This window comes from Echinops telfairi, unplaced genomic scaffold (genome assembly GCF_000313985.2).
Source record: "Echinops telfairi isolate 266 unplaced genomic scaffold, ASM31398v2 ScPeMD7_7410;HRSCAF=8448, whole genome shotgun sequence".
NCBI lineage: Eukaryota > Metazoa > Chordata > Mammalia > Afrosoricida > Tenrecidae > Echinops > Echinops telfairi.
This window is the reverse complement of record NW_022111310.1, coordinates 25,724,656-25,742,939: the sequence shown is the minus strand read 5'-3', so window position 1 is coordinate 25,742,939 and position 18,284 is coordinate 25,724,656. Positions and strand designations below refer to the sequence as shown.

At 40.6% G+C, this 18,284-nt stretch overlaps 1 protein-coding gene across 3 annotated transcripts in view; it reads right to left on the bottom strand.

The window, feature by feature from the left end:
• CNTRL (centriolin) overlaps positions 1–18,284 on the bottom strand; it is a 90,930-nt gene that overhangs the window by 40,267 nt on the left and 32,379 nt on the right. For all 3 annotated transcript variants that reach the window (XM_045296551.1, XM_045296552.1, XM_045296553.1), the window contains 4 exons: positions 15,515–15,668; positions 13,168–13,388; positions 11,447–11,623; positions 8,129–8,263 (listed from right to left, as the gene is read on the bottom strand). In XM_045296551.1, the coding sequence (XP_045152486.1) occupies positions 8,129–8,263; positions 11,447–11,623; positions 13,168–13,388; positions 15,515–15,668 (687 nt within the window). The remainder of the gene's footprint in view (positions 1–8,128; positions 8,264–11,446; positions 11,624–13,167; positions 13,389–15,514; positions 15,669–18,284) is intronic.

The window sequence follows — 18,284 nt, the reverse complement described above, 5'->3', positions numbered from 1 at the left end:
AAAGGGACAGAGGTTGCACAGCTCAAAGACTCTTGTCAATTTCACTAAATTACATGTGTCATGTATATGCTTTTCTCAGAAACAACAAAATTAAGCCCCTCCGGCCTGTATATTACTTGTCATATGATCATTTTATTTAAGTCCTTTTGTCAATTTAAATGATCATGGCTAGCCATGATCCTGTCTCAAGCTGTGATCCAAAAAACTACCTGTAAAAAAGACATACTAACATAAATTTAAGTAAGCCAATCAATGTGACAGTAAAATCTAGCATATGGGGAACTGTAAAGACAAAGACGTGACTTTCTACAACACATAGGAAAACAAAAAGGAGGTAGAGATTTACAGATTATAAAAATTAAAGGGGCAAGTTAACTAAATGATTAGCTTTTGTGGATCTGGGTTTGAACAAAACAATTGTTAAAAATTCATGAGGTATAGGCACACTCTGCAACCCAGTTACAAACCAAGCCCATTAAAAATTTGAGGTAGGGGCTGGCCCCAATCCTAACTATGTGGACAGCCACCCTTCCCCGCAGAAGAATTTACTTCAGAGGACAGCACTGAAGCTACAGCTCAGGGAGAGGGGCATATCTGATCAGAGCACACAGGAGCAAATGAATAGAGAGGAAGAGAGTGGAGCACATCCTGGGCTCCCAAGCTTTGAGGATGATATCCCTGCTCAGATCAGGCAATGCACAGAGAGGACCATAGGGCCAGCCCAACTAGGAGACATGACATCCCTCACTGACCCATGGCCCTACAGGGGACAATACTGGAGACACAGTGTGGGAATTGCATTCTGGAATACCAAAAATAGAGCTTGGGGCCAGGGCGTGGCACCCCATCAGACTCAACGGGAAAACATTCCTAAAGGTCAACAAACAGACACTGAACTATTTATAGGCTTTTCTTTTATCATTGTCATTGTTTTTTTGTTGCTGTTGTATTGTTTTCTTTTGTTGCTTTGTTTCACTCTGTCTTGTTTTTGTGCATATTATTATCTCTGCAGACCTATCTAGATAAGCTAGGAGAGGTAAACAATTAGAAGAAACAACGGGACCATATATAGAGGTCTAAATACAGGCATGTACATATGTAAATAAACGTAGTTGCATCCAAACTTAACTTAAAGAAAGACATAGGAAGAAAACTCATTTATAATGTAGGACTGTTAGACATTTGGAAAATCGAATACTAAACAAGTTATTTGATAATATTAACACCTATTGCCATCAAGACCATTCCAACGCAGAGCAACTATGATGGAGTCATTATCATGTAGAGGGGCAACAATATTATTGTATGATTTTTGAAGCCTTTATTGTTATTTTTAAGATACATACAATAGCATACTATTTATACATAAAATGTCTGGGATTTATTTCAAAATCATTCAGCTGTGAGGGATGGGACATGGAAAGCTTATAATGAAGTAGGATTGGCCCTGTGTCAGTCATTGCGGAAGCTGAGTGATGCGTCCCACCCAAGCTGGTGAAGGTTTCCCTACAGTAGTTTCTCTAGTTTTTGTACATGATTGAGAATGTCCATAATTCAAATGAAAACACAACACTTTTTCATAATAATCAGCTCAATCTGCTAACCAACTGAAAAATGGAATATCCAATAATGAAGCTTCTAGGAAACTTTCTCATTCTCTGGAGCAGAGTTTGTTATATGGCAGCATATTTTCACTACTAAGTAGCTGGTGAACATATCTAGACCACAGGAATAAATTTCGACAGTGCCTCTTTCCAAAAATGCTAAAATTTCCCTAAACTATAGCATTATACAGTTAAAACTGTAATCTACCCAAGTGATTAACTTAATTCAAATTCATCATTGCACTGTTAAAAATGAGAAGGTGGCATGTGGTTAACATGTGTTTAACTGCCTGTCTGATCTGGAGCCCTCTTCTCCAAAATGCCCCTGCCCAGTGCCTGAAGGCATCCTTCTTTATGCTACATCCAATCCCACTCACAGGTGACACCACCTACTGACTGGCCCTAAAACAAGTTCTTCTTGCCCAAAATGGAAAGCAAGATTCAGTACAGCAAACTGCAGTGCATGCTGCACCTGCAGAGAGACATCAGTGCATGCCTGGGCCTAAAGATGAAGGAGAAATGAAACTCATGTAGCTCCTAAAATATAGAGAGCAGCTCCAGTTCTTAGCAAGCCACCTGCTTTCTTGAGCCAATGTGAATGGGTTTGGTTTCTGGCAAAGATAAATGGACAGTGTTAAACTTGCACTCTATTGCAGGAAGTTTGTAGGCCAAGTAACCAAAGACCGAGTTCTCACTAAGGTCATCTCACAACACAGACCAACAGTCTGGAAGGCGAATTTCAGTTTCCACCTTCGCTGAGAAGGCCCAGGAAGAATATGTTAGTCCTTTTACTGTGAGATATATTACTGAGATAACTACAAGTGTAAAAGAGTCATGAGTTTTTAAAAATATTACAGGAAAAAAAGAGGACTCAATGAAACAACAATGGCAGAATGCTGATAAATGTTTAAGTTAGGTAAGAAGGGGGCTCATAAAGCTATCTTATTTTAAGATTCCAAAATAAAAAGAAACGCAATCTAATGAAAAGTAATATATGCACAATTCATACAATAATAGAGAAATACACAAATGGTAAAAATTAAATGTCAAGTTAATATATTTCCCTAAACTTTTGAGGGGAAAATATTCAAGGTGTTAGGAGAGGAGGGGAATAATCTGAACGGACTCGGTGTTATTTGTCACAAATCCCACCTGGCTCTTTGGAAGCCTTCCTCCAAACTATCTGCAAGCTGCTCTCTGATTTCAGATCAAGATTAGTAGTTACCAGTCCAGCCTGCCAGCCAGGATCTTCACCTCACAGCTTGGACACCTGAGGGCTGATCAGGGACTTATTTGTTCTGCCACCTGTACTCTTTAAGGAAGTTTAATTGTCTGGAAAATATCACCCACCTGCTTCTCCGGCAGTTTGTTGGACAGAGGATCATGACAATAGCCATTAAAATATCCTGCCAGAGAAAATGCTGGCTAATATAAAATGATTGCATTTTTAATCACATTCTGTCTGAGAAGGGGATTGAGCAAACTGCTTGGAATTTTAAAATTCTCCTGGAACATGCAATCTACTTAATTCCTGGAAAATTATGAAGATATTTCAGTGGAAGAAAAATGCACCGATCTGGCAGTTTGTTTTTATTTCCAGATATCTAAAACGTCTATAACCTTGCTCTGAAGATGGTACAGAGAAGCGGTTCTCAATCTGTGGGTCAAGACCCCTTTGAGGGTCGAACAACCCTTTCACAGGGGTCACCTAAGACCAATGGAAAACACAAATATTTCACAATATATAATTATATAGTTTTGTGATTAATCACTATGCTTTAATTATGTTCAATTGGTAACAATACATCCTACATATCAGATATTTACATTACGATTCATAACAGTAGCAAAATTACAGTTATGGTTGGGGTGGGGGGTGTCACCACAACATGAGGAACTGTATTAAAGGGTCCCGGCATTAGGAAAGTTGAGAATCACTGTCTAGAGCAAGGCCTCAACCCGTTTCAAAGTGTTATTACAAGCACTATGTTGTAGGAGTCACAGGGTCACACGGGACCCAGGCACACTGGAGGCCTGCTGACAATTGAGTATTTTAGTTCAGTTTGGTGACAAATCTGCAGCTTAGAAAAAGAAAAGGTATCACTGAAAACCATTTAAATATGGGCAGTAGTGATTGCTTCGGCAGCACATATACTAAAAAAATAAAAAGGGCAGTAGACGTGAACAGACATTTCACAAGACATGAATGTTCCAGATCATTAGCCATTAGAGATATGTGAATCAAAGAAACAATGAGCTATCATCTCATCTTACCCCACCATTAACAACAAAGTTTAAAGCAAACAAACAAAACACAGCCAGAAAGCAAATCCTGGCAAAGGTGAAGCGATTCAAACCCATATACACTGTTAGTGGGGCTGAAAAATGGTGTAACCTCAGCGGGAAATGGTATGATGCTTCCTTCAAAAATTGAAAAGATATCAGCTTCTCCTTTTCATCCCTCCCTCCCCAACCCTGTCACCCTGGCGAGCGCTTAACATATTATGTATTGTTATTATTTATACATACCTTACACCGCCCATTCTATCCCTTCCCCTACTATCCTGACATTCTTCCCAAGGGGAGTTATTGCCATCCATCATTGCTATCCATTCCCCCTTCCTTCCCTACTTTCCGCCCCTTCCTTTCCCCCATTCTCCTGGAATTGTTGCTCCCTTTACTGTTTCTGAGGGGGTTTGTCTCTCCTGAATTCCGTATATTGAAAGCTCTCACCTGTGCCACTGTCTGTACACAGGCTAGAGGGAATTGCGAGATTGGACTGAGACCATAAAAGTGGGGGGAGGAAGGATTAAAGAACTAGAGGGGCGTTGTGTATTTCGTCAGTGCTAAACTGCCCCCTGGATGCATTTTCTCCTCTGTGCAGCCCCTCTGCATGAGGATGTCCAATTATCCACAGATGGCCTCTGGGTCTCTAGTTTGACCCCTCTCCATCACCTTGATAAGGTTGTTTATTTTTGGAATTCTGAAGTCTGGCCTTGCTAGACACAGTTGCTTGTGTATAGAAATTGTTGATGCCAATAATTGTACATGTCCGCTTGAGATAATCGATGTATGGTTTGTTATATGTAAGAGCCCGCACAAAATGATTTATTTAATTTTTTTAAATGGAAGAGAAATACCATATGCTTCAGCAATCCCACTACTTGATAAATAAGAAATAAAAGTCACAAAATAAACAAAAGAACCCCTTCTCATTAGAAGGATGGAAAAACAAATATACACACACATCTCATAATATGGATGAACCTAAAGGGCATTATGCCAAGTGAAATGAGTCAATCATAAAAGGACAAATATATGAGCCCACTACTGGACAAAAAAAAAAAAATCAAGATAAGATTTACACACAAAAAGAAATGTTGGAGACCGAGAACCGGTAAGAGTAGAATGTATTCGGCTCATATGTTAAGAAGTCTAAAAAAAAAATTTTTTTTTTAAAGAATAATTCTGGGAGGCTGGGGCTGTGGCCTCGCGTGAGGCCTTCATTTTCATGGGGTGGAGATGTGTCCCAGTCACACTCTCCTAAGTTATTCCCGACGGCATTCCCCCACCCCCGAAATAATGACAATTTTAAGGTGCTACTTGGAAGGCATGGTTGCTTACTACACTCTTGAAGGTTAACTGCTTGAAGGCTATCTGCCTAAAGGTTTTCTGTCATCAAAAGCAGTCAGACCATTCCACCCTAATAGGCCTTCAAATTGTTATTCCCTTCTGTTCAGGATCATAGACTGTTCCCCTGGAGAAAAGTTCAAGGGAACTTAAGGTCAAGCCAGCTCAGAGACGACCAAGGTTAGGCTGCCATCTTGACTATAGAATCTTCCCATCTTGCTATGTATGTACCTTTCTGTCACATGTATGCCTCTAGTACAGCGGTTGTCAACCTGTGGGTCGCGACCCCTTTGTGAGTCGAATGACCCTTTCACAGGAGTCACCCGATTCATAACAGTAGCAAAATTACAGCTATGAAGTAGCAACAAAAATAATTTTATGGTTGGAGGGTCACCACAACGCGAGGAACTGTATTAAAGGGTCATGGCATTAGGAAGGTTGAGAACCACTGCTCTAGTACCTCCCTTCCTATTGTGTGTATACGCCTAGCTTAATTTACGTGTATGTCTGGCTAGACCAGAGGATGTACACTGGTACAGATAGGAACTGGAAATACAGGGAATCCAGGGCGGATGATCCCTGCAGGACCAGCGGTGTGAGTGGTGATACAGGGAGGGTAGAGGGAGAGTGGATAGGAAAGAGGGAACCGATTGCAAGGAACAATATGTGACCTCCTCCCTGGGGGACGGACAACCGAAAAGTGGGTGAAGGGAGACGTCGGACAGGGCAAGATATGACAAAATAACAATTTATAAATTATCAAGGGCTCATGAGGGAAGCGGGAGCAGGGAGGGAAGGGAAAAATGAGGACCTGATGCCAGGGGCTTAAGTGGAGAGAAAATGTTTTGAGAATGACGAGGGCAATGAAATGTACAAATGCGCTTTACACAATTGATGTGTGTGTGGATTGTGATAAGAGTTGTATGAGCAAAAAAAAAAAAAAGTTGTATGAGCCCCTAATAAAATGATTTTTAAAAAAAACCAAAAAAAATTTACATGTATGCCTCTAATACAACCCCTTTCTGTTACATATGTGCTTGCCATGGCTTGCATGCCTGAGATTCTATAAGCTCATGAGGGAATATATTACAGCTTCATCCTGGTTCCAGTCACCATGAAAGAGGTGAGGCCTTGCACGCCTTGTCTATTTTTCCTTTAATTTACCCTTCAATTACACAACCACCCCCTTGGCCCCAATTCAGTTGTGGGGAGGCTGGTCTCCCACAAAGAAACATAGTTACCAAAGGTGGGCAGGGGAAGAAGGGTAAATCAATAACTAGAATGTGGGCACAAAATAACTTGTATGAGAGAAAAGCAATATCCAAGAAGGGGGTGGTTAAGCACAAAATGATTAAGACAAAGTAAGCCACTGGGAGAAAAATGTACAATAATGAAAGGCAACAAAGGTAAATACTACCATATACACACCCAATATGGCAGTAACAGTAATGACAATAATCTACTAGTGGATACCAAGCTAAACAAGGCTGGGAAGGCTAAAGGGACTATACCCACAAAAACAACAGGACTATACCCACAACTATATACAGGTTTGGCAGCAGATGCATATATATATAATTTACATGTGCTACAACTATATCCATGCATATGGAGCACACGAAGGGAAGCTATGAAAATTTCTTAGCCGTACCTAAATACCTCGAAGGAATAAGTCCCTGGGTCTGAAGCTCAGGACTACATTCTCTGGAGACACCAAGGTCAATTAGCATAACACAGGTCTCAAAAACAAAGCTCTATCTTCTATTTTGGTGAGTAGTGACTAGAATCCTAAAGCTCTGAAGTGGTCATCTACAGCACAACTATTGGTCTTTCCCTATCTGGAGCAAAGAAGGGTGAAAAACATAAATCAAAGACAAGGAAACAATTAGTCCATAGGATTAGTGGACCACATGAATTACAGCCTCCTTGAGCCCAGCACCAGAAGAACTAGATGGTGCCCTACTACCACTACTGACTGCTCTGACGGGAATCACAATAGGATGTCTTAGATAGAGTGGAAGACAAATGTGGAACAAAATGCAGTCATAAAAATGCCAGGATAACTGATGTGAACACTCCCCCACTCCCAAAACAAAACAAAAACACCGCTCTTCAACCCTGGAACAAATCTCACCCCCATGATTCAACTTGCAGTCAAACCACAGGCAGGCGTGCACACTAGTGAATAACATCACTTGGGAGGTATGCTTCTTACAACAATCATAAAACTCAGAAGGCAGGTAAAAGTAGGAGAAATAGAAACTGCAAATACAAGAAGCAAGTAGGAAGAGCTATTTTACATTGTCAGGATTGCACACTAAGAAAATCTGTATTCATTGTTCAATGGAAAACCAATTTGCTCTGTAAACTTTCACCTGAATCACAATGAAAAGTTCAAAGAAAAATACCAGTACATGGATTGCTTTTGGTACATGAATTTTCACAGTACTACTCTGTATCAGAGGTGAAGTGAGGGTAACCAGCACCTGGGAGCGAGCAAGCTCCAAGTTGTGCTCTCACTCTGACCCCCAATTTCAAGATGAATAGATATTAATAGTGCAATATGTCAACAGAAATGCTTGCTCAACTCCTGTCCAGCTGCCTCAGACAGGCATCTTTTGTATCCATAGCACCTGGGAATGTCATGCCCCACTCTCCCTCGCTGCTTTGCACACTGTCGACACTTTTCCCACCATGTTGCACCATCATAAAACACACATGCTTTTCCTCCTAGAATGGTAGACTCACAGGAGATATATGCGATAGGGCAGCTCCACCCAGAGTGCTCTTCTGTCTAATTACTCCGGTTATTTACTACATGTTAGAGCAGGCAATTAAGAGAAAGGTTGAGAAAGACACCAGGTGCCCTACATACAGTCATGAAACCCCTCTACCTGTAGCTGTCTGAGTTGTGTGCAGAGCGCATTGTTTTCTTGCTCCTGTTCTTCTGAAAGCTGAGCTTTTCCGAGGGCAGTCTCCAGGGCTTGCCTTTCCTTCTCAAGTTCTGCCTGAAGGGCTGATTGTTGTAGCTAGTACAATAGGAAGCAGTAATGTGAAGTTGGACAAGAGCAATGATTTACTATCTTAAAAGGTATCAATCAATTTACACGTAAATATAATCTCTTGTGAAAGTTTTATAGTAGCTCAGCTTTTCTTGTACTTCCAGGTAAAAAGAAACAAGATTTTTTTTTCTCACATGCCCCCTTTAATTATTACTATGCAATGAGAAGCAAGTTATCAAAATTAAGTCACTTTTGACACCCCAACTCAGAATCTTCAGAGTGGAGCCCTGGGATATATAAACGACACACCTTTAAAACCTGCTAGTGATCCAAACAATAATTACTGCTCTCCTTTTCCTTAAACCACTATTGTTCAGAGTGTGGTCTTCTAGTACCTACCTCAAAATCGCCTGGTACTTTATCAAAAAGGAAGATGCCTGGACCCTACCTCAGACTTAATGAATCAGACTCTCTGGAGCTCAGGAACACCCATTTCCAGCTTCCCAAGGTATTTCAATGCATAGACTTAACCCAACAGAGATGTGCAGAGCTGGGACCAAGAGGAAAACTCTATTATGCTACCTACTCTCAGTCCTGGAAGTCCTGGGCTTTCACCTGCCCTCGTCCTCCTTCCTCCTTTCCTTTTCTCTCCTCCTACAATGAAGGAATTGTCCTTGTGGTCCAAGGTTCACCTTTCCATGTGAACTCTAATTCTGTTCCTCTCTGTCTTCTCAGGATCTTGTGCTATTAATTATTCTATGTCTTGTTCCTTCAACCTTTTCCTTTTAACTATTTTTTTCTGTCTATAAACATGTCCCTTTCCTCTTAATTGAAATTCTCTTTCAATTGCATTTATTTCAAGTTATTGGCCTCCTTTCTGCATTTCCAGGTCAAACCTGGCTCCAATCCTTTACCATTCTAAACTGGCTTCCATCCCTACTACTCCATAGACACTGCACTCATTAGTCTATACCACTAAGGACAACGGGTGCATCATGGTCCTCATCCCGAGAGAACATTCAAGAACACCTGACCCTGCCCATTTTCTCTTTAAAATAATCTCTTCTGTTGGCATCAAAAACTACATTTACCTGATTTTGCTCCTTCTCTTGGTCTCCTTTGTAGGCACCTTCTCCTCTATCCTCTCATTTAAATAATCTTGTTTCTAAGAGCTCTATGCTAGGTCTCTTCTTTCACTCTATATACTCTGCTTGGATGATCTCTCAATGATCATGGTTAAACTTCTCCTCTGTATGCGCATGACACCCAAATCCTTATCCTTGCCAAACTCTCTCTCCTGAGCTCCCTACAGTTGAGTTCTTTTGGGATGCCTTCATTGGTGCCTAGAGTAAATTTCAGCCAAATCTACCCTCCAACCATTGTTCTTGGTTTTAGTTAATGGAACTGCTAACCATCCATCCAGGTATTCAAGCCAGAAACCTGAAAATCATCCCTGACTTCCTCAGTCCTGGCAGTCCTACCTCCTTACTCAACCTTCTGACCCTGCTCACTTTTCGCCATTGCCACCACTGCCACCCTGGTTGAGCTTTTATCACCTTTCATTTGTAACACTGTACAGTCTTCTAAGTAGACCGTCCTAGCTCCAATCCTGCTCCTCTCCAATCCATTCTCCACTAGGCAACCACAGTCAGTCATCTTCAAAAATACAAATTTGATCATGCCATTTCCCTACTTCACACCTTCCTCTACAGCTGAAAAACAGAATCTGTAACATAACCTTAATAGTCACTCAGGTCTATCCAATGCCCACCTCTCTGGCCATTCTCTCTCATCCTCTTTCCCCGCTCTCCTTGCTCCTGCCTGTGGTAGTTAATCTGGTGTCAATTTGAAGATCAAGTGTAGGGGTGGAGTCTAGCCTGTCAATCAGGATATAGCCAATGAGGTCTCTGTGTGGCCATGGCCTTCTCCTGAGGATTCTGGGAACTCTGGCATTTCCTCCTTGGAGGCAGGAGACTCTCTCTGCTCACTCCCTTGGAGACCCTCGACTGACAAGGCCGACTCCCTGCAAGACATCCCTGAGGAGAAGCCACATGGACCTACCCTGATGAAGCCCTGGGTGATGGAGAAGCCATGTGGAGACCCCTGTCAGTGCTGAACTACCTACAACACCACTGGATCCACAAGATTTCCCACCCACTGGCCTGTGATCTTCCTGCATTCGGCGTCATTGCATGTGTTTCGTGAGTCTGAAGAGAACTTTATAGATTGGTATCAGACATATGGGCTAATATTGGACTTATTTGGACTTGATCTCGACTAAGCTGGGATGTTTTCTCAATATTCAATTACTCTTGTATATAAAGCTCTTTATTAAACACATATGAGTGTCAATGGGTTTGTTTTTCTAGTCTATCCAGACTGACACACTGCCATACTGGAGCCGTCCTTTCAATGTCTGAAATGTACTATGCGCTTTCTCTTTGCCTCTTGGTGTAAAATGCTCATCTTCCAGTTTTTCGGTAGCTTTTATCTACAGGATTATCAGCTCCACAAGGATAGTGTAACTATTAGTATATTGTTCCCTCTAGCATCCACAGCACCTGGCCCTCTGTAATCAATCAATAACTACTACTATATGAATAACTATTTTCCTAATTTACAAGTATCATTTATGTCAGTGGATAATACAATCATAATAGATACATCAAAATAAATTTTAACATCAACTTAAAAAACATCCTTTAAAGCTGATCTACAAACAAGTATGATTTATTGAACTGCTAAGTGTTTTCATAGCCATTATTAACTCACTGAACCTTACCAAAACTCATTTATCAAGGAGAAACGGGCTTGGAGCCATGAAGTGACCTGCTCAAGTTCACTGAGGGTAAGTATTTGAACTCAGAATATCTGACTCCAAAAATGAGGCCCTTACCCTCTTCTCCGTTTGCTGCTATCATCTAACGAATTTCAACTCCCAGTAATGTGACAGAGCAGAATACTGCCCCATAGGGGTTTCTTGGCTATAACCTTTAGAGAAGCAGATTGCCAATCTTTCTCCAATGGAGCTTCTTCTGGGTGCATTCAGACTACGAACACTTCAATGAGCAGCTCAGCTTCACCATTTGCCTCACCAGCACTCCATATGTTATGAAATAAATGCATTCGATCTTAAATTAAGATATAACTGGAAATAAGGCCTGTTATCTTAAAAATACTTCGGTTTTGAGATGGCTCTCTGCTTCTTACCTGGTTAAGTCTTGTTAGTCTTTCCAGCTCTTCCTTGAGCTGGCTGGCTTCAGCATCCCTCATTCTTAGTTGAGCCTCTAGCTCCGCCTCATAGGCACTAAGATCTCCCTGGGTCTGCTGCAGAGACACATTCTCCTCATGCTGCTCCTGGAGGGCAGTTTCCAGCTCTGCAAGCTCCTGGAAGAATTCAGAGTATGCTTACCCATGGAACCCATGGGCCTACCTGAGCACCTGCAAGTCATGATGAGTAACTTGAGCACTGTCAACCACTGCTGGCCTGGCAGAGAGTGTTCATTAGCTATCTGTTCAAGCCTCAGACCAAGCATATCTAGCTTGGGAAGCAAAGTCCTGATTAAATATAATTGGGAAAACCAGAAAGCTACCAACCTCTTAAGTGATTAAAATATATATATATTTTAACCACTTCCATGGAGTCAATTTCAACTCATGAGGATAAGACAGAGTCAAACTATTCCCTAGTGTTTCCGAGGCTGTAAATCTTTAAGAGAGGAGAAAGTCTCATCTTTCTCCCTCGAGCAACTGGTGGAGTCAAACTGGTAAGAACCTTGAGGTTAGTAGCCTAACGCCGAGCCCACTACACCACCACGGAACTGGTCTGTGATTCTTTAAATGAGTCTACATATACAGGAAGGAAACTGGAAGGACAAAACAGAGGAAAAGTAAAATGGTAGAGCTAATTTTGGACATTGTTTTTACATTCATGGTGTCAGTGAATCAACACAGGAACTGTGCCATGCAAGCTATGATCAACCCTATTGTAAGACGAGGAACTGGAGAAGAAGGTTCTGGTAAACTGGAGGGCACATGGATGTTCACTCAAATAGTCTTCCAACTTTCCATACAGATAAAAAATGTATAATATAAAGACGGGGGAAAAGACCATTTCAAACTCAACAGATTGGCAAATGTGAATTTGACAGTGACAGAATGTTATAGTTCTTGAATTTGCTAATTGTTTTGTATCAATGTTGAAAACTGAACTATTTATAGAGGCAATGGCCTGCCACTAATTTTCAAATGGTTCAGGAAATATAAAAACCATGTAAAATTATTTAAGAGGGCAATAAAACAAATACAGCAAAATGTCACTTGGCAAATCTGGGTGACACATCAAACATTCATGGAAAATTATCATTTTTCTACAAACATTTTGGAGCCTCCTCATACGTGAGTTACTTGTACTATTCTTAACATTCTCTTCTAAGTTTGAAATTATTTTAAAATAAAAGCTTAAAAAATAAGGTGCTGGGAAGAACGGGGTAGGGCAGCCCACATATTATCACGAGTGCAGGGGCAGAAATCAGTAGAATATTCTGGATAGGAAGTTGACAATACCTAAAGCCTGGAGAATTCACCCTCTCTCTGAAGCAGAGTTCACTACTGAAGACAGTCCCATGACCCAAACTTGTACCAAGAAGCGACTCACAGCACCGTAACAGCATGATATACTACCTACATGTCCCTTAAGAATGAATAATCAGATTTATGTATATATAATGGAATAGGAAATAATCAAATAAAAGTACATGAACAAGCATAATTTTCATAAGCAAATATAAAAGCAGTAGGCAAAGAACTACTTTGCCTACCAAACAGCTACTAATACTTCTCACCACTTACAACTGCATCATTGCTCATCGACTTAGGGTATCCTCTAAATCTGTGGCTGAGGGAAACAGGCAAGAGGAGACCACTCATACCTTTCTCATGTTTTCTGCATCCAGGGCGACGATTTCCAGTTGGTTTCTTTCCTGCTCAACTTCGGTCAATCTCTGCAGCAACACCTCTTTCTCATTCTGTAGCTTCCTGCACTCATTCTGGGACTGAGTAGCCTGACCTTTGACACTCCCCAAGTATTCCTGCAAACCACTGATGACACCTTCTAAATCCTTCTTGAGGGCTTCATTTGCTGCTATCTGGCCTAAGGAAGATAGGAGAAGGAAAGGTAATAATGTTGACAAGAAAAAGTTTTCAAGATACATATTTAGTCTCCTTAACAATTTGCTACAAAGCTACCTATAAAATTACAGGATTTCAATTATTTCCTTATTTTTCCTTTCTGCAATGTAATGATAGGGTTTTTTTTTCCTTCCTTATTATCCTCAATATAGAAGAACCAGCCAGGCATGCAATAAGAAATAGTACATCTAGTGGGAAGTGCTTAGAAAATGGCTGATAAAGTCTGTATAAAAAGTATCATGAGGTGAAAATTCAAATTCAAATTTGGGTGTTTGTAAATAAAACGTTTTCTGGATCACAGCCATGCCCATGTTTTGTTTTTTTTTAACTTAAAGTAATAATTTCCAATAAAGCAATAAAAATGTACAGCAAAACTGAGTTCTGACAGTTAAATGCATAAAATAGAACCCCTTAATGCATAAAATGAATCCAGTGCCTAGCACTGGAAGCATAAACATACTACCTATAGACTTAAAACACAGTAACAAGTATATGGTACCTACGATGTATTAGGCATTCTGTGAACACAAACCTCATTTAATTCTTCCGAATAATGTGCAAAATAGAAGTTGTGCAAGTCACACAGCTGATCAGAGCAAACAGGGACCGGTCCTCTTCACAGAACCCTCAACTGTCACCATTACCGACTATTGGTTTCCCTTTCCACCATTACTGGAATGTGACCACTTTCATTTGCCTTATAGAATTTAATCCTAAAATCCTCTCTACATATTCCACATAATGAGAAGACACTGAGCGCCATGTGGTCAATGGGCTTCCTGCTCCTGAAAGCATTTTATGGCCCAGAAGACAATCACATGACAGAGTTTATCACTGTGCTGCACATTTGATCCTCACAGCTGTCGGGTTCTGTGATGGTGAATTTGCCTCTCAGGCACATTGATTTATAACCTCAGGTCAGTACCTGTACCACTTTTTCAGTCATTCAGATATGCATATACACAGCGGCGAAAATTTTTAGATGCCCAATGCACATGCTCCCAGTTAAGTTCAAACACTCAGCCTTCTTGTTTTTGTGCCTATACAATGAACAGTGGTCTATTTATTGCCACATGTTCCACAATGTCTGTGCCTTACAATGTTTACAATGGCCCCCAAGTAGAGTGCTGGAGTCTGACTAGTGTTTAGTAAGCTCAAAAAGGATGGGATGTGCCTTACAAGAAAATACTTGTGTTGTATGAGCTTGTCCAGGCATGTTACAGTGCTGTTGGCTGTGAATTCAATGTTCACATATCAACAGTATACATGAAACAATGTGTATTTAAATAGAGAAATACATAAAACAGGATTGACAAAATGTGATGAGGGGTTCACAGGAACCTAGCCCTGTATGTCTCCTATGGGCAGTGGTTCAGATTCACGATTTCTGAGTTTAGTTAGTCCACTAAGAAGTTAACTATTATCAATAGTGTGAATCAAATGGATTAACACCGTTTGCTTCTCAAACAACCTTACCATTAGGCAGAGACCACTGTAATCTTGATTATGCTGGATCAAACTTGATACTGGGCCAGCTGACCTCCCTATAGACCCAACCTGAATTTGCTCTAGGTGCAAGAATCTCTTACTTGTTCCACAACAAACATTTCTTCCCTGCTTTATAAATATTGATGGGGGTCTTTTCCTCAGTTTGTGACACACAGAAGGAGTAGATGTATAGTGCCAATAACTAATGCAGTTTATAGGGGATGTAGGGATGAGGGGTGGGAGGGAGGGAGATTAAGAGGATTTCAGGAGTAGACAAGGAAAGCAGGAGAGGGGAGCATTAGAACTGACTGTGATTACACAACTAATTTTAAAGGCGATTTAAACATGGGAGGGGATGTTCTAAAATTGATTGTGGTAATGATTGTACAAATCTTCTTGATATGATTGAACGATTGACGTATTGAGTTGTATATGTGGCTTAGGTGCCAATAAAACTGGGGGGGGGGGATTTTACTCTATGGAAACTCTACGGGGTGCTTCTGCTCAACAGTCATGATTCAAAATTCCTCCATGGCCGTGGGCTTTTGGGGTTGGGTGTCATGAACACTAACTTACCTTAACTTCTACTTAAAGTCTCACCTTCAGTAAGCTGTTGTTCCAGGTCCTTAATCTCTTCCGTTTCCTTAGCAATTCTAGAAAGTATGTCATCTAAACGGCTTTCAAGTTGTTTATACTGTTTGTTCATAATGTCAAGTTGTTGTTCTTGACCTCTTTTTTGAGCTGTCACATGGGACTGAATGGTAAGGAAAAAATTTAACAAAACTTTCTTTTATCATCCTTAATATTTTCAAATGGAGAATGGAAAGTAAAATGGAACAATTTGCATCTATTTTAGTGCAGGCCTTTTGTTGTTTTTACATGAGTATTTTCCTTCAAACCTCCAAACAATATAGGAATCATCTCCATTTTATAAACCAAAAAATGACACAAAGAGAGAGAGAGAGAGAGAGACCCAAGCTCACTTCCATGGCATCACTTCTGAGGAAAATGAGAATAAGAGACATAATTTTTCCAAGGGTACAGCTAGTAGGTAATATAGCCAAGTTCAGTGTTCTTTTCACTGCACTAAAGTGTGTCTTTTTAACAGGTTCTCAAAAAGTTAATTGACTATATAAGGCTAAATCGAGTCTTTCTGCTAGAAATCTAGTTCATACATGCACATATTCATGCCAAGCAAAGCTTGGTTAAACCTGTCTCTATGATCGGTGGATGCTATACACAATTCTTTCCGCTTGTCTTAGTCTGTCTCACTGGAGTACCTCCTTTAAAAAAAAATAGGAAAAAAAAAGGTTCAATCGAAACTGGCTTCTGAGGAGATCTGCTGGACCAGTTAAATTTAAAGCAGAGAGGTAAGTTCAGAAAGCTATTGGGGATGTTTTGTAAGGAATCCACAGAGGTAATCTTGGTAGATTTTCTTAAAGGACATAGGATAATCAGAGGGATTAGAAAGAAACTTTAAGAAAATTAAAACTGCATTAGTGAGAAAAAGGCCAGGGAAGTTGCAATGAGGAATTCTTTTCCAGCACGATCTCGCAACTGCTCAGTGTAGTAAGAACATTCCTGTGAAAGTTTCATTGGGACACCGTACCCGATCCACACGACAGCCCTGATCTTCCCCTGCCGACTTCTTTTTCCCCAAAGAACACTGAAAAGAAAACATGCTTTGAGCTCCTCAAGGGTGCCAAAACTGCCCTCCTGATGTGGTCTATTTCGAAGAGCTCAGAACTCTTCAGGCAAGGGTTAGAGAGATGGAAACAACACCCTCATTCCATAGACATGGAAGGCAGATATGCTGAAAAATAAAGAGTGTAACACTGTAATATTTTTTGAATAAAGGTTTTTGTGCCTATTTAGCAATGCTTTTTTGACTTACCCTAAAAAGACTAAAAAATTTTTTTTCAAAATGTTAATAAGGATTATACAGGAGAGTTTTTGATAAGATTTTAAAATGTTTTAAAGAAATTTCATATTAGATAAGCAATATGATTTTAATAAAAACATATAAAGTGTACCTTTTTAAAAAGTTTCTTAGGGAAAAATAAAGAAATGTGAAATAAATGTTTAAATTCAAATAGGCACAAAAGTCTTTTGCTTTTAGATTTGATAAACCAGGAGTTGAGGGAGACCTCCCAAGCCATTTTGTCTAGGGAGGTAAAGTAAACCCTTGTACTACTACTAACACACACACACACACACACACACACACACCCCACACCCCTTGACAGCCATTGCATTACTGAGTTAATGAAAGCAGTGGATTGTAATTTTCAGGTGAACTGTGAAGGGAGTGGGGGAGGGGGAACCGGAAACCATCTAGTCTAACCCTGACTCTCACACATTAATTTCAGATCCATCAAATAACTTGCCTGTGTTTCCTTGGGCAACTGTTCATATGGAGACAAAATAATCCCCCAGAGAACCTTTACCTGCTCACACCACAACCTCATGGTGATAGTTTGCCCCCACAGGATTAAAGGGCTAAAAGAATACATCAAGAAAAAGTCATCAGGGGAGAGGCTGTTTCACATTCTGAACAACATGCGCCAAGGTTCTCAAATCCAAGGCTCATTTGGTTACAAAAGAACACTCCCCAGTTTTAGATGTCTAAAAAGAACTGAATGGCAAGTTGGGTAGGGATTTTCAAAGCTGTTCTTCTCCCTATAGCCCAAAAATAGCCATGTGAAATCTTTCTGGAAAAGTAACTACAAATAACAGGCTAAATTCTTAACGTGAACTTAAGATTTTTATGGTTCTAGAAAGAACAAGAAAACAACCATTGCACTCACAGCAATATCAATACATCTTTAACATTCACTATTAAAATTTCCATTGAAACCTCCTGATATATGGGGCAAAAATGAATTGGTTCACTATGTCAATATTTTGCATTAAGCACACAGGAGACAAAGATTCTGCGATCTTTACTACCGTGCAGCTCACAAAAGAGTTGTTACAAAAACAGGAACTTACATCTCTGACTCCTCCTCTTTTGAAGTCCTTTGTCGAGCGAGAGAGAAAATGTCCATACCTTAATTTAGAGTCTGGCCTGTTACGACGGGGTCGTTGAGACCAGAGAAACTGTGGGCGGAATGCTTTCTAACGCTATCTTCAAACTCATGTGCACTCCCCTTTCTGACAGGCACATTTCTCTGAGCATTTCAGAGGCGCGGAACTTCCCAGCGCTTCAAACCACATTCCTGGCCGACGGAGCGCAGCTGCCACGCCTGTCCAATCACAAGCAGCCTTTACAAGCCAGCCCCGCCCTCCCCGCTTTAAATCACAACACAGGAAGCTGCCGAAGACCAATCACACACAATCTCCGCAGCAGCTCACACTACCCCGAGAGAAC